This window comes from Watersipora subatra, chromosome 3, assembly GCF_963576615.1.
Source record: "Watersipora subatra chromosome 3, tzWatSuba1.1, whole genome shotgun sequence".
Taxonomy (NCBI): Eukaryota; Metazoa; Bryozoa; class Gymnolaemata; order Cheilostomatida; family Watersiporidae; genus Watersipora; species Watersipora subatra.
The window spans coordinates 11,902,874-11,918,402 of NC_088710.1; the positions used below are offsets into that span (position 1 = coordinate 11,902,874).

Here is a 15,529-nt window from a genome sequence, read left to right on the forward strand (position 1 = left end):
AGACCCTTTGTTTAATCCACTAGTGCCACAGCTAAATCTTTTAGTGAAATATAATCAAACTAAATATGTGAGCATAGCAAAAAAGTATGCTTCACCTGTGTTTACGCAAGTAAAACTGAAAACGAATTAAACAAACAGTTGCTATGCTCAAACGCAGGCTATTTTTAGCACCATTATTTTCAGTAAACAATGCATGTCAACTGCTTCTCTCCCTTCGAGAACTCTTTTTATTCCTTCGTGTTGTCATACTGTATTCACTCTATTATATTTATATCTCATATCACTATTATCCTTGTCTCTGTAATTCTCAAAGATAATATCTCGCACTTTAATAAACCTTCCTTTGTTGACAACTTGCCAACAAACTTTTCCTATTCCTTATGGCTTCACCAAGAGTTTTCCTTAGCTTGTGGCTATCTCTGATTATTGCTACTACTACTACAGTGTAGTACTATGTCTGGAAAACTTACTTTAATGTCATCTATTATGAATCACAACTGCATACCTATACATGAATTTTTATACATGTCATGTCTATTCACAAAAAAAGCATTTAATGACAAAAAAGCTTAGCATTTCATGACCATTATCCTTTTAATTGTAGTCAATTTCTTTCTTAATATGTTCCTTAATTTCCGCTAGAACTTTGAGTGCTCTTCTTATTATCTGTTTACCCCTTTTCACTGTATCTTTCCATACCTAGCAACATTTTTCTCATCACTATTATCTCTACCGTTCTTTCTACTTTTTCGTGAATAATCTCTTGAACAATACTGAGAAGCAAAAGGAAACTTAGCGAATTAAACTCTATCTTTACTAAATGTACCCCTCACTTCTAGTCAAAACCTAACAATATCTCTTCATGGACAATTAGATATAATATTGAAAATGATTGAAACTTTAGTTGATGTTAACTATTTGATTTATGAAAAACCTATCGTTTTCTAGCTGTTGGGTCTTGAGTTTTACTGAAAACCTTGACTGGCCATGACAATTAACTTTCTAATTTGATGTTAATAATTTTTAAGACAAGTCTACCACAGCACATTTTACTAGCCCCACTACAAAACCCTCTAATGCATTCGTCATTACAAATGGTAAGAAATGACTTATTGCAGAAATTTTTTTATAAATAAATGATCTCTCTTTACTGGCTAATATTTTAATAGTTCCTTTAGTAATGTACAACCAAGTACATGTACATGTACGCTCACCAACTTTATTCAAGGGTCATAAAACTTCTTTGCATGAATCCATTCCAATCAGAGGAGTAAGATGTTTAGTGTTATATCACTAGCTCTGTAGTGTATCATGTAATTTAACTGTTTTAAATTTAAGGCTAATGCAGCACTTTAGAATAAGTCTTTAAACCATTACACTGCAAACTAGTTTTAAAATACTCAACTTAAATTGCAAAATAAAAAAACTAACTAAAAACTACAAGGTTCTGAGTTGTTAATCTGTTAACCCGAAACAACACAAAACTAGATAAACCACTATTGTAAAATATCTTGCGTGTTAAACTTATCATAGCAACAGCGTTGAAAGCTATGAAGATTACCCCAGAAACTATATTGATGCCAAGACCTCCTCTACTTACTGTAGGAAAAAGTGATTAAGTTGTGAATATACTCGTTTATATAATTATTACCTGGTAGTTATCTTTAGCTTCAATATAACGTAGGGTGACTATACAACTGAGAATAGTGACACTTTTCTTTAATTATATCTTTGAATATCAGAAGTTGTAGTTGCAAAGTTTAATTTTCAATTACAGTTTTAAGCTTACCTTCCTAGTATAATCCTCTAATAAAACCTCTAAAGCACTTTTATAAATATAAAGCTTTTTATCTACATGTAAATCAAACCTTTTCTACCACTTCAACGTCTATCATCAATATCAAACTCTGCAAATCTTGACACTTCTGTACTACTACACCCAACAGCTCTCAGTAGAGGCAGCAACTGACCCTTAACCTTTATAATAAGTTGTCTATTAATGCATACACTTTCATCACATTCTCCCTCAAGTTCCTTCCTGATGCACAACTCGATCTTCTCTCCTAACCTTTTTTACAAACCGATGCCTTAATGAACCTTGTTGTTAGGCAGCACTTGCTGCCTAACAACAAGGTTCATTAGCCAAACTCTGTCACACTTAAATGCACTTGCAATTTCTCGTAACAATCCAAACTAATATAAACTTCCTCCCGTTTTTCTTCTTTTTCTATTTCTTTTTTTAACTATGTACAAATAATACGCAAATCTGAATAGTTTGCCTCACCTAGCACTTTCACCACGCCTACACTTTACATCAGCTCATGTGCATGTCTCTGCTTCAGCTCAAGTAATCTCTTTAGAACGGTCATGAAAAGTTTCCAAAAACTTTAAATGAGTTTTTCAGTGTTGATAATCACTAATCAAAAGTTTCAATAAAGCTTCAATGCAAATAATTTGATTAAAAAGTTATAAAATTAATGGGACTTCTTTTTTTACACTGGCACTGCATAGCCTAGCTTGCCATAGCTGAGCCAGAGACTCCAAATAATAATCTTAGAAACAATAATGAAAAGGGTAACAACAACATCAATAATGTTATTTTGATGTTGTTGTATACCATATTGTATTAAAAATATTTTTAATAGAAAAATTGTGTTTGAAAAATGTTGACAACACTCATAGTCTTGTGTTCCTAAGGGCCTAACCAAGCAACAACAAGTTAACTACTATAGCAACAATACATTTGATCTTAAACCACTCTCTCAGTAGAATCACAAGAAATATTAGTTTATTGTAGCTACCTTGAAGATGGGCTATTGAAAGGTTTTTCGCATCAAAAGGGTGTGAGATAAGTGAGCTACGTAACGAGCAGACAACTCATAAAGTATGGCACTCAACTTGTCTACATAGGCTTACATGTATGCTGCAGTACTATAAACTGAGCATTTCTAAATTTGAATCTCCTATTTTTCACAGGTTTTTAGTTTAAAGATCAACTTACACAGTTTAGTAGAGTTTATTAGAAAGTATCAGTATTTTTCTATGATTTGCAACTGTTTCTGATGTCTGAGGTTATCTGACTGCTAGATTGTTAAAGGTTGACTTGCAATAAAATTCACATTACAGTTATTTGGTATTAAAAGATTCACTACGGCTTACTCTGTTGTGTTGGAGGTTTATAAAACGTGGAAATGTTATTAAAAGCTCTTAAAAGCTCAAAAACGGAAAGCCGCCGTAGATTGGAATCAGTTTATTTCTCTGAATTATTCATTACATTTGGTTATTGTTTTGTCACGTGACGTTCTCACATGAATTGAAAGTATATTTGAGTAGATTTTATTAGAAAGTATCCGTATCTTTCTATGATTTGAAATGGTTTTGAATGTTTGAAGTGACTGGTCTGATAAGTTCAACTTGACTGCTAAAAGGTTTAAAGATTAAAATTGAAAAAATCTGATTGTGGTTAGAATGTTAAAAAAAATTACATGCAAAGTGATGTCACTAGTTGTTATTGTTGGTATAATTAATATCGGCAATTGCATTCCAGTTGCATCACCATCTTTTCTGTTGATCTCTTTAAAATTATAGACATCATAATCACACTTTTGCTTGATTTGAGCATTTCAACTGACACTAAGCTTTGTCAATTTTAATTGACAAAACTTGAAACACTCTAACACTCAAATCACCTCAAACATCAAAAACAATCGCAAATGATAGAAAGATTTTGATAATTTCAGATAAAATCTACTAAAACTTTGTGTAAATTCCTATTTAAAATAGACACACAGTAAAAAGTTAGAAAAAGTAAAAATAGGGCATCGGTCTCGCTATTCAGCCTCTTTGGTCTATTTTTGAAATGAAAGCATCATTTCGTTTTACATAATTTTCACTACTTTGCTATATGCAGTTTATTGATTGTATTATTTTTACATCAGGGATGCTATTCAGCCTTTTCATTGATCTATTTTTGCAATGAAAGCATCATTTTATTATACCCGATTTTCACTACTTCGCTGTATGCAGTTTATTGATGGTATTATTTTTACATCAGGGATGCTATTCAGCCTTTTCATTGATCTATTTTTGCAATGAAAGCATAATTTTATTATACCTGATTTTCACTACTTCGCTGTATGCAGTTTATTGATTGTATTATTTTTATATCAGGGACGCTATTCAGCCTTTTCATTCGTCTATTTTTGCAATGAAAGCATCATTTTATTATACCCAATTTTCACTACTTCGCTGTATGCAGTTTATTGATTGTATGTATTGAAACATGCAAAATGATCCTGTCAAGAGTTGAATTGAATGTGTAAAATAGTGAAATTATTCAATGTGTAAAAGTGTGAAACCTCTAGCTGTAAGGTAATGCTGAAGTTTATAATGACAAAGCTCATTCTAAAATTTAGTTTCAAGTTCTTAACCAAGTTATGTTTTATAATTTCCTTGAGATTAAACATATGTACAACTGTTAAAAGTTAGATGCAGTATTTAAAGTAAGATAGAATTTAGTCGGATTAAACTAAAATACTTTTTCAATATTTTTCTGAGCAATCTTTTTTTGTAGCTATTTGGCTTTAGGTTCTACCAAAGAAACTCAGTTGCCCTGACAACTAGTTTTCGATTTTATTGTTAATAGTCTTACTTTTTAAGGAAAGCTTACTACACCACCTACCATAACACCAACCACAACGCCAACCACAATGCCTGCCACAACACCTACCACAATGCCCGCAACAGTGCCTACCACAACACCCACTGCTACAACTACCACAATATCTACCGCAACGCCTATTAAAATGCCTACCACAATGCCTACTACAATTCCTACTACAGCGCCCGCCCCAATGCCTACTACAGCGCCCGCCCCAATGCCTACTACAACACCCAACACAATGCTCTCTGGAATGCTCACTAAAACACCTACCACGACGCCCACCACAACGCCCGCTGCAATGTCCACTGCTACGCCTACCACGAGACCTACCACTTCGCCTTCTACAACGCCTACCACAACGTCTATTAAAATGCCTATCGTAGCATCTACCACAACACCGACCACAATGCCTGCCACAAAACTCACCTCAGCACTCACCGAAAAATCTACCTTTACACCAACCACTTTCATAATGAAGTTTACATCAGGTATGTATTATGAATGGTAAGAATGGACATTATCTGTGAGCGCAGTTTTGATAAGTATACACAGTCTCGTTCCTGACCAATATTCTATTAATCTATATATATATATATATATATATATATAAATTGTTTCCTCACCCCGGATACCCGGTATGGGTGGTAAATTCTGCTCTAACTCGGGTCTCCTACCAGAGGCCTGGGAGTTTGAGCACTCGCCTCAAGATCTTAGCTGTTCCCAATAACACACTTTTCTGCAACTCACCTGAGTTGATTGCTGTTGGTATTTGGGCAAGCCACATTTTATGCGTCGGTGTTATTGCGCCCAGTGCCCCAATGACTACTGGGATTACAGTTGTTCTTACATTCCAGCATTTTTCAATTTCTTCTCCAAGAGGGAGATATTTCTCTATCTTTTCTTTTTCTTGCTGGCTATATTGTAGTCATTGGGTACTGCTATATCTATTATAGTAGCCCTCTTGTTCTTCTTGTCTACCACCACTATATCTGGTTGGTTTGCTAGAACATGCTTGTCAGTTTGAATGTAGAAGTTCCAGAGGATCTTAGCCCGGTCATTTTCATTGACCTTACCAGGAGCTTTCCACCAGTGTTGTGGTTTATTAAGGCCATACTCATCACATAGACTTCTATACACAACACCTGCGACATGATTGTGCCGCTCGGTGTATGCGTTCTTTGCTGCTATATATATATATGTATATATATATATATATATATATATAACAGGACAGATAGCGCAGTTGGTAAGGTATTGGGACCATGATCATTAGGTCCTCGGTTCAAACCCCAACAACTGCACTTTTCTGGTGGTCCTTGGACAAGACCCTTGCTTGTATAACGTTTACAACCTCTATGATGAGTGCAATAACCAAAGCCATGTCGGCTCGGACGTCGCCCAGCCAAACAAGGACCGCGCTGCCTGTAGCTGAACCAAGACAAGGCAGTGAAAAATGGACTACTGGTTCAAAACGGATGAAATGGACTCGGACTGATAACACGGACCTCATACAGTGCTACTTTATGAGTGAACCTCAAAAGTGGGGCTATATGGGGAGGATGCGTCAACTGTAGATAGACATGCACCCTGAATTGCCACTAACCGCTAAGCAACTTGTAGCTCAGAGGAGTAACATAATCAATCGGCACTTCATATCCGAACTTGAGGTAGATGAAATTAGGGAACAGTGCGCCCAAGTGACCTCAACCAACGAGGATTGCATATCATCACACACTGTCACACATACACGATCATGTGTTGACTCACGGGTTGAAGAAAACATGCACTTGGACCTTGACCCAAGAGTGAGAGAGCTTGCGGAAAATATCATCAACAAGATGTCAGCTGCTAATTATTATGGAAGCAGGGTACGAAGAGTTAGCAAGGCTATACCTAAGAAGCTGTTAGAAGACATTAACATGGCACTGAAGTCGATCTCAACTGGATCAATCAGTGAGACTAATGCCTTAATCTACAGTACAGCAACCGTCATCTTGGAGGAAAAGCCATTCCATCCTGGCAGCTGAGGCTACAAAATAAGATCAAGGACTTGCTCAAGAAAGTTAGTAGGCTCAATGAGAAATCTAACCAAAGTTTGAAGCGTCCAAAAAGGGAAGCCACAATAGAAGCTCTAGAATCTGCCAAACAGCAGCTAGTAGCACTCTCGCCACGACTGAAGCGGTACACCAAAGAGCGGGATAACAAGAGAATGAACAAACTGTTCATCAATAATCCATCTAGAGTGTATTTCCAGTTCAAAGGTGAACTGCAGAGGCCAATGTCTAAGCCTAACCGATCTAGCACTTCAAAGTTCTGGAAGGACATCTTGAAAAAAGAGACTTCTCATAACACCACGGCAAATTGGCTGAAGAGGCTTAAAGAGAGCCATCAACACACTGTGGCCCAGCAAGGACTCACCATCAGCAAAGAGGACATCAAGTGCAGAGTGCAGCATATGAAGAACTGGGCAGCACCTAGTCATGACATGATTCAAGCCTTCTGGTTAAAGAAATTGACATCACTTCACACACTGCAGATGGAATGCCTAATAGAACAAGGTGACCATCCAGAATGGCTGACCAAAAGACGAACTGTACTTCTGATAAAAGACCCAAAGCAGGGGACGATTTCTAAAAACTATCGACCAATAACGTGCTTGGCCACCACTTGGAAACTGCTCTCAGGAATAGTTGCAGACAAACTGGAAGAACACATGAGTCACTATATGACCAGTGCTCAGCAAGGAATTGGGCGCAACACCCCAGGAGCTAAACATCAGTTACTGGTGGATCGGACGATCTGTCAAGACAGCAGGTGAAAGCAAACCAATCTGGCCATGGCTTGGATTGACTACAGAAAGGCCTATGACTCAATTCCCCATAGTTGGATACTTGAGTGCCTCAGTATGTACAATGTTCACCCTGCTCTTGTGGCATCCATGAAGATGTCAATGACCAAATGGAAGACGGAACTGGAGGCTAATGGCAAAAAGCTGGCAAGTGTACAAATTAAGCGAGGCATCTATCAAGGTGACTCCTTATCACCGCTGCTCTTCTGCATATGCCTAAACCCTCTAAGCAATATGCTGGAAGAGACTCAATATGGGTACCAGTTTAAGAGTGGCACCAAGATAAACCACCTCTTCTACATGGATGACATCAAGCTGTATGCTAACAAAGAAAGGGACATTGCTTCGCTAATACATCTCACTCAGGTATACAGCAAGGACATCAGAATGACCTTCGGTATTGAGAAATGTGGAAGGCTAATTCTTAAGAAAGGCCATTCTATGCTCACAGATGGCCTAAGAATGCCAAATGGTACCATCAAAGATATAGAAGAAGGGTACAAGTACGTGGGGATTATGCAAAGCAACATCAACCACCAAGCCGAGGTACCTCACAAAGCCGTTACCAAATACAAAAAATGCCTTCGGCAGGTCTTACGGAGCCAGCTCAATGCCAAGAACCAAGTCATGGCAATAAATACCTACGCACTGCCAGTAATAAGATATCCAGCAGGCATAAAAAAGTGGACTGAGGAAGCCATCAAAGAAACAGATATAGCAACTCGTAAACTGCTGACCATGCATGGAGCACTTCACCCAAAATCTGATACTACTAGATTGTATCTTGATAGGAAAGATGGCGGTAGGGGACTCAAAAGTGTACAACAGACAGTGAAAGAGGAGGAGCAAAGCATCAAAGCATATGCAGCCTCCATGGCCATCTCAGATAAGTTGCTAGCTGAATTTCAATCGGCTGCTCTTACAACGGACCTATGCCCTGATGATGAGGAAATTGACTGGCACACAAAACGTCTTCATGGTGCTTACCACCAACAAATATCTAAAGTTGGCAATCTTCACCAGACCTATATGTGGCTGAACAAAGGAAACCTAATGGCCAATACAGAGTCGCTAATCATGGCAGCCCAGGAGCAAGTGCTCTCAACAAGGCAACTCTAAACGAAAATCTATTACACTAGAGACGATCCTAGATGCAGACTGTGCAAAGATGCACGTGAGACCATCCAACACATCATCAGTGGATGCAAGCAGCTAGCAGGGAACGCATACACTGAGCGGCATAACCATGTCGCAGGTGTTGTGTATAAAAGTATATGTGATGAGTATGGCCTTAATAAACCACAACACTGGTGGGAAGCTCCTGGTAAGGTCAATGAAAATGACCGGGCTAAGATCCACTGGGACTTCTACATCCAAACAGATAAGCATGTCCTAGCAAACCAACCAGATATAATAGTGGTGGTAGACAAGGAGAACAAGAGGGCTACTATAATAGATATAGCAGTACCCAATGACTACAATATAGCCAACAAAGAAAAAGAAAAGGTAGAGAAGTAAGAAGTTAATAATGTAAATATACGCTGTATATTTACAAGCTCGGATAATTGAAAGAAGTTGCATATACATTGAGATACTATTTAAATAGTATTTTAACATTTGATCAAAAATTAAACAAATTATTTTCAAGTTTTAAAGTTGCATTAATAACTGAAATAACAAACTAACTTTGGTATGAATAAAATTAAGTATGAAAATTAATAACTTGGTCCCAGAAATAAGAACATCATTAATTATATCATTAAATCAAACATTGATTAAACTGAATTATGCATTAAATTGCAAAAATAGTTTGTCAACTAAGCCTATTTATAATCAAATTAATAGATTAATTTTAAAAGCTAAGTTACTCTTTAAATTATCAAACAAACATTTGAAACACTTTAATAAGTAAATTAATAAATTATTTGCATAAAGACTGCAAACTATTCATAAAATTTTGAATTATTGCTCATAAATTTGGTTTAATTTGAAAATTTTTTGAATTGTTCGATTAATAATTTTATATTTATTAATTTATTATGAGTGATTTATTGCAGCTAATAAGGCACATTACTAGTTGATTGCAATTCTGCATTCATATTAATTCTTCATTACTTTCCTGGTATTTTAGATATTACAATTTGTATGAATTTGTAGTTACAGCGCTTTGAATAATGTCTTTCTTAAGTGGAAAAGTCTACATAATGCTGAAATATTATTTAGGTTACTCTAATATGTATCTACGGTGTATACCAATCACACAAAATGTAATAATTAGGTATAAAAGATAAAATTCCTGCAAATGATTCACTTGATTCATAAAATAAAATACATAATACATAAAATCCTGTGTTTTTTTATTGACACTGATAAAACATTGTAGATTCTTCAATGAAGACAGGAGGAATCTGGGATTATTCTACTCGTGGTAATTTATGCTGCTAAAATCTTACATGAGGAACTAAATTGTTCCACCACTTATTATCATTAGACCAGTACTTGGTAAATCAGTGTGCTGCAGAAGATCATCAGGCTGTTTAAAATATTAAATGCTTGCACGGGTGTCACCAGTTAATATTATTGTAGTTATTATATTCATTATTTACTACATTCAACCATAAAAAAATTAGGTTTCTTTTACGACGAAACATGTTATTCAAGGAAAATATCAAGAAAAACCTTATTTTGAGTTGAAATTAACAGAAAATTCAGTAAAACAAACTTTTAAAATAAAATTTTTATGCTTCAAAAAACTCTGATGGGAATTTTTGTTATTTTTAATTTTTGCTATAATATTTAAGCTACTTTTTTAGTTTCCACAGATTAAGTAAATTATGTAGCAATCGTTTTACTAGCTATTGACATACTGACTTAGGCATCATAACTCTCATGTGTTTAGCTGATAACAATTCTCTTACAAATATTTTACTGGTACATAAGTAGAATGAAACACAAAATTCCTGAAAACTATATATTACTAAAAACATACATGTATGTAGTAATACTAAAAGTGTCAGAGCTTACAATGAGCTGAAATTTGTTTTCCTGCTGTAGAAGTTTGCATATTCACTGCAAATCTGTTCCTTAGACACAAATCTACTCAAAACTCTACTTATTTCCTTAAAAAAAGAACTTCCTAAAATACATCAGTATATTCTGGTAAATATTTAACTTTACAGTATAAGTGATATATAAATTTGACTGCTAAAAAGCACACAAAGTTAAAAAGCTCAAACTTATTCAGTTTTGCAAACATGTAGAAAACAAAACTATTGTCAAAAATTTGAAACAACCAGTGAAAATAAATATAATTCTAAAACAACTAACGTAATTTAGTTAAACTTATACAAAGTATAATGGCATAAGTTGAGCCACAGATCTCCATCACTATATCTACTTTTAAACCAACACATTGATGGGTCTACTTTTGCATTAACTAGTTTCTTTTTCAAAAAGTGAAACAATTAAAATGGTCTTTTATTGATCAACAATTTACTAATTTACTTCTGTAACCTTAAGTTAATCTTAACATCTATATAAATGTATATAACATGAAGTGTTTTCATTTTTGTGTGTGTATAGATAATAGGAATTTGTTAAAATATGTCTGCAGCAGAAATAATAATGATTATTAAAATGTTTTATTAAAATATTTCATCATTGTTTTTTGGCATATCAGAGTTGTATTACCATGCTTTGTAAGACAAAAATGGTTTCCTTTATTGAAAGTTATTTAAGTCAGCATTGCAGAATACGAGCCAAAACAGTGTATTATTTTTATTGTTAACTAATATTGCCTTTTTCGTTTGTTTTTTTTTTAAAAGTTTTTTAAAAGCTTTATATGGTCATTGCTTTTTTCAAAATATTTTGTTTTTTTAATTTACTTTTTTTATTTACAATGTAAACACCTTCAATTTCTTGTTTGGCTATTGTTAATTATTAACTTTGTTACAGGTAGTTTTTACCTAGTTTAGTAGACTGCATTTACCTTAAAGTTATGTAATTATTACTCACAGTATTTATATAAGAAGAATCCTAGGTTTGTTGGGCTTTGTAAAAGACTTGATCGAGTTCCCCTATTTTTTCCACAAAAAAGAAAAAGTGTGCAAAGAAACATATGCATACATTTCAAAAATATATAATAGGATCAAGAGTGTGTATATACATGTAAATATATTGCATAAGTTGATTTCCACATGCTCTGATCTTTTATGTTTCACTTTCTCTCTTGATACTCTTGCTTCTCGATTAGCTCTGCCCTCAGTAGCAGTTGACTCGTCAGCCAACCTTCGGCAGACCGAAAGTCTTACTGGCAGTCATCTCGACTGCAGTATTAGGGCTGGGCCTAATCGTGGCAAAAGTCACATTTTCAGTATTGGCTCATCAACTGGCCCTGGCCTCTGCGATCTTCTGACAGAGGCTGTTGATTAACATAAACATGATTATTTTAGTGTTAGCTTTAAAGGTTGACTTGCAAGAAAATTCACATTACAGCTATTTGGTATCAAAAGTTTTACCATATTTTACTCAGCTTTGTTGTAGGTGCAAAATATGTGCCAATGTGATTAAAAGATCTTAACAGCTCAAAAATGAACCGTTAATCGCAGCCATCGCCGCCGTAGATTGGAATCAACTTGTTTTTCTGACACAGTCAAACGATTTGGTTATTGTTTTGACACAGGGTGTTTTCATGTGAATTGGAAAGTCAATAAAAGGCCCACTATAAAGTTTTTCGTAGCGCTAGTTTATGACAAACACTTTGGGTTTTACCGAAGAGCCCTTACCAAATAAACATGCTCGCTAGTTTACAGTTTCGTTTCAGCCTGGTCTGATCATGTAGTTGTAATCTGATCAAAAACAGCCAAAAGAGGTCATGCATTCCAATACGTCAGTACACATTGATGCGGCAACCTTCATTGACGATATGTACCAGAAGTATGTGTGCAGGACAGACAGGCTGATAGCAATCGCATATTGTATCCAGCAGAAGATGAATTAGCTGAGTGTCAACCAGTGCGACCATCAAGAGATCTTTCTAAAGTTACTCAAATAGACAGTTTGAGCAATGTTAGTTGCGAGACTGCAGAAAACTACACTGACTGCAATGAGACAAACCTAGCTGATGCGCTATGTATAATTTCAATAGAAATGGCTAAACAGACCAAGCTGATAAAAGATCAGCCTGCCAGAATTGCTGCTCTGGAGCAAAAGAGACAAAGCGGTAACAAAACCAATGGAAATTCTCAAGGAGTAAAATGTTGTTTCCGATGTGGGGACAACTCACATCTAATAAGGAGTTGTACAGGACCAAAGAAAAGGTCACAGCCATCCATAAGCTCTAATCAAGAGAAACCACAAAGGTTCGCTCCTAAGATTATGAGTAAATTGGTTGAACCTGTGCCCTATACCAGTTACAACAAATTGGATAAACCATGCAAAAGACCAAAAACAAGGGTGAGCCATGTGAACAAAACTGCCACTACCTCGACGCTTGATGTTCCAGGAATGGAGGAGCAGCTGAATGTCGGTTCAGATAAACGACTTCGATTTGCATCAGCAAAGGAGGTTGGCGGTAAACAAGAACAATACCAGTCAAGGCTCCCACATTGCAAAAGACACCCACAAATTCATGCTGGGCATAACTCCTACAGCAACAGTAGTCCTTTCACAGGAAAGGTACAGCATTGTGCAGCAACCAGTAACTCTCACAAGCGTTGGACTGCTAGCACAGCTGGTAGCAGCAAAGTGTATTCGAGTAGCAAAGCTACTCATGCCCATGTAACAGCCTATCAGCTGCATGCTAAAGACATGCAAAGCGCCTTCATGACTACAAAAGTGCACTGGAATCTCGCCTTGATGAAGTCATTCAAGAAAAAAATGAAATTCAACACCGCTGCCTGAAGCTGCTTATCCAATATGATGACCTAAAGTATCACTTCGACTCAGGCCAAAAGAACATTCGAAGTTACGCTACTTAAATCCATAATTGCCTTATCGATGCTGGTAAACCATTATTTGAATTCTGGCACCGCATCTAGGGGTGGAGTATGTGATGGATTTGCTAAACTCAACTATTTCTAATAGCCTTATGCATTAAGCTGTTTTGGGATTAGCATAGTAATATGCAAGCCAGCTTTCATGGAAAGCCAATGGACTATCACAGAACACTGCATATAAAGATATGTAAAGCATTGTAGACCGAAATGGGTAAGAATAAGTAACGAAGGAAGATACGCTAATGAAGCAGAAGAACAAAGAGTACAGAACACCAGATACTGTCTGCAAGCAACGAAACCATATATAGACATTTGTGGATTATTATATATGAACATTTGTGGATTACTATATATGGACACTTGTGGATTATTATATATGAACATTTGTGGATTACTATATATGGACATTTGAGGATTATTGTATATGAACATTTGTGGATTACTATATATAGACATTTGTGGATTATTATATATGAACATTCGTGGATTACTATATATGGACACTTGTGGATTATTATATATGAACATTTGTGAATTACTATATATGGACATTTGTGGATTATTATATATGAACATTTGTGGATTACTATATATAGACATTTGTGGATTATTATATATGAACATTCGTGGATTACTATATATGGACATTTGTGGATTACTATATATGGACATTTGTGGATTACTATATATGGACATTTGTGGATTATTTGAACATCATCTCTGTGCAGCTTTAGCTTGCATAATAAAGAGCCATACTCATCATTCACCAGTCATCCTGCTTGCAACAATTATAGTTGTGCATGAGAGCTGATACTCATTCAGTATAAGACAACCTGTAACAAGAACCCACTTAGTAGTGATTACAAATGCCATAAGTCGCTATGTTAGCGAGAGGCAAGCCCAAAAATTCACTGCAATATTTTTGCAGCCTTTTTTAACTATCCAAGGTAACCAACAGACTCATCATGTTTATCAGAGGATAATATGCAACCCTTCAAGCTAAGATTGAAAAACTAAACATATTTTTACGGTAGGTTTGAGATATCAGTACTCGAATGACAGGATTACAACTATGATGAAACAGATGGTTAAGGATCATAGACATGGTTTTATTAAATGCGTGAAGTATATTTGTGGGAATGTTTCAATGAATGAGGTTGCATGAAAGTGTAAAGAGAAGCCATATTGTTCAGTTACATCCCATTCGAGCCGTTTTAGAAAGGGATTCTAATATACGACAGTTTCGTCATGGCGGCGATTTACTGTTCGTTTTTGAGCTTTTAAGAGCTTTTAATTACATTTCCACATATTTTGCACCTAAAACACAGCAGAGTAAAACAGGGTAAATCTTTTGACACCAAATAAATGTAATTTGAATTTTGTTGCAAGCAACTATCAAAGAAATATTCACATTAACAAATAAATCAGACTTTGGAAAAACAAAATCCTATTTAAAATTTTGATGATATTAACAAGTATTTTTTTATTGACTTAAAAACAACCAATTAAACACAGAGTTTTTTTATTACTAAAGTTTAGTAATCATGGTTGTAGTAAACTTGTAAATCATTTAGTAAGTCTAACACATTGCAGCTGTAGCAATGATGTTATAGTTTGCTACTGTATCTATGGCTTCCTTTGAAAATAAATTGATTACAAACTGGTCTGTAATATAATTCATCAGGGTATCAATAATAGTGTTCAATCCTGTTTCTATTGCTCATATAAGTTTGCTTTGTTACTAGCTTTTTTAGTTTTATGACATAAACATATAGTGTACAATAGTAACAACGGCAGTTTAATTATTTTTTGGTTTTCTATGCGACGACTTTTAGATACACTAAATATATTCTGTTAAGATATTATGAATTGAAAAAATGAAATTGCTAGTATGTGGAAGCTCTTAATAATTGCTAGAGCAAACTTATGTATTTTGAATTGTTTTTTTGCTTAAAATTGTGGTCTCTGTGCTTTTGTTGATTTAGTTAAAGCCTGTTAAACTTTTACGCTAAATAGTCTGGT

The 15,529-nt window shown here is 35.3% G+C and overlaps 1 protein-coding gene across 1 annotated transcript; it reads left to right on the top strand.

Moving 5' to 3' along the window:
• The first annotated feature begins 4,709 nt into the window (after nt 1–4,709).
• On the top strand, nt 4,710–11,942 carry LOC137390345 (hepatitis A virus cellular receptor 1-like). The gene is made up of 2 exons (XM_068076678.1): nt 4,710–5,151; nt 11,764–11,942. Exons 1-2 carry the CDS (start codon nt 4,710–4,712, stop codon nt 11,940–11,942), a joined length of 621 nt encoding a protein of 206 aa, XP_067932779.1.
• The last annotated feature ends 3,587 nt before the right edge of the window (nt 11,943–15,529 follow it).